The following is a 1,325-nucleotide window of genomic DNA, read 5'->3' as shown; positions in this document are numbered from 1 at the left end:
GATAGGTTGTGTAAGGAACTTATTTTATCGCTTCCAAGTTTTGACAAAACTTTTGAAATTGAATGTGATGCCTTAGGGATAGAAATTAGAGTTGTTTTAATGCAGGATTGAAAATTGATAGCTTACTTCAGTGAAAAGCTAAGTGATCCTACATGTGAAAAAAAGGTATATGCGCTTATTCGAGTTTTGGGGACATGGCAGCACTACTTATGGCCAAAGATGTTCGTGATTAACACCGATCATGAATCTTTAAAACATTTGACAGGTTAAGGTAAGTTAAGCAAGAGGCATGCAAGATAGATGGAGTTCATTGAGACATTCTCATATGTCATTCAGTACAAACAAGGTAAAGAAAATGATGTAGCACATGCGTTGTCAAGGAGGTATGTGATTTTAACTTCTTTAGGTACTAAATTGCTTGAATTTGAATATGTTAAGGACATGTATGCAAATGAACCAATTTTTCTAATATATATGAATCATATGATAAAGACTGTGGTCAGTTTCTTTAGGTGTGATTGTTATCTATTTTGGGAAAACAAATTATTTGTTTCTAATTGTTCAATGAGAGAGTTGTTAGTAAGGGAAACATATAGTGGGGCTTAATGGGACATTTAGGGAAGACCTTAGAGATACTAGGTGAGCATTTTTATTCTCCTAAAATGAAAATTGATGTTAATCGAGTTTCTAGTAGATGCATCACTTGTAAAAAAGCTAAGTCTAATGTTTTACCTCAAGGATTGTATATAACTCTATCTGTTCCTAGTGAACATTGGGTTGCTATTTCTATGGATTTTATATTAGGTTTACCTAGGACTAAAAAGGACAAGATTCGATATTTGTGGTAGTGGATAGAGATTTAGCAAAATGGCACATTTCATGCCATGTCATAAAACTAATGATGCCACCAATATAGTGGATCTATTCTTTAAAGAAGTAGTGCATTTACATAGGATTTTTAGGAGCATTGTATCGGATATGGACGTGAAATTCCTTAGTAACTTTTGGAGAGTTTTGTAGAATAAGTTAGGTGTAAAGTTACTGTTTTCTACAAATTGTCATCCATAAATTGATAGACAAACGAGGTAGTTAATAGGACCATGATACAATTGCCAGCACTGTAGTTAATAAAAATTTGAAAAGTTGGGAAGAGTGCTTACCATTCATTGAGTTTGCCTATAATAGGCCACATGTTCTACTACTTCTTGTTTGCCATTTAAAATTGCATATGATTTTAATCTACTAACATTTTTAGATTTAATTCATTTACCCGTTAATAAACAGGGTAGTTTAGATGGAAAGAAGAAGGCCTAATTGATGAAATC

At 32.9% G+C, this 1,325-nt stretch overlaps 1 protein-coding gene across 1 annotated transcript; it reads left to right on the top strand.

Annotated features, from left to right (window-relative positions):
- Nucleotides 1-300: 300 nt before the first annotated feature.
- On the top strand, nucleotides 301-848 carry LOC111389344. Its single transcript, XM_023014265.1, has 2 exons — nucleotides 301-498; nucleotides 597-848. Exons 1-2 carry the CDS (start codon nucleotides 301-303, stop codon nucleotides 846-848), a joined length of 450 nt encoding a protein of 149 aa, XP_022870033.1.
- The last annotated feature ends 477 nt before the right edge of the window (nucleotides 849-1,325 follow it).

This window comes from Olea europaea, unplaced genomic scaffold, assembly GCF_002742605.1.
Source record: "Olea europaea var. sylvestris unplaced genomic scaffold, O_europaea_v1 scaffold5851, whole genome shotgun sequence".
In the NCBI taxonomy this organism is placed as follows: domain Eukaryota; kingdom Viridiplantae; phylum Streptophyta; class Magnoliopsida; order Lamiales; family Oleaceae; genus Olea; species Olea europaea.
Note: the sequence above shows the minus strand (reverse complement) of the source record. Positions and strands in the feature narration are given on the sequence as shown.

Bases quoted from the DNA above. Each gene is read 5' to 3' on its own strand.
- LOC111389344 (XM_023014265.1), top strand. From the start codon at position 301: ATGGAGTTCATTGAGACATTCTCATATGTCATTCAGTACAAACAAGGT. The intron at 499-596 runs GTCAGTTTCTTT...GGAAACATATAG, and splicing joins ATCATATGATAAAGACTGTG to TGGGGCTTAATGGGACATTT.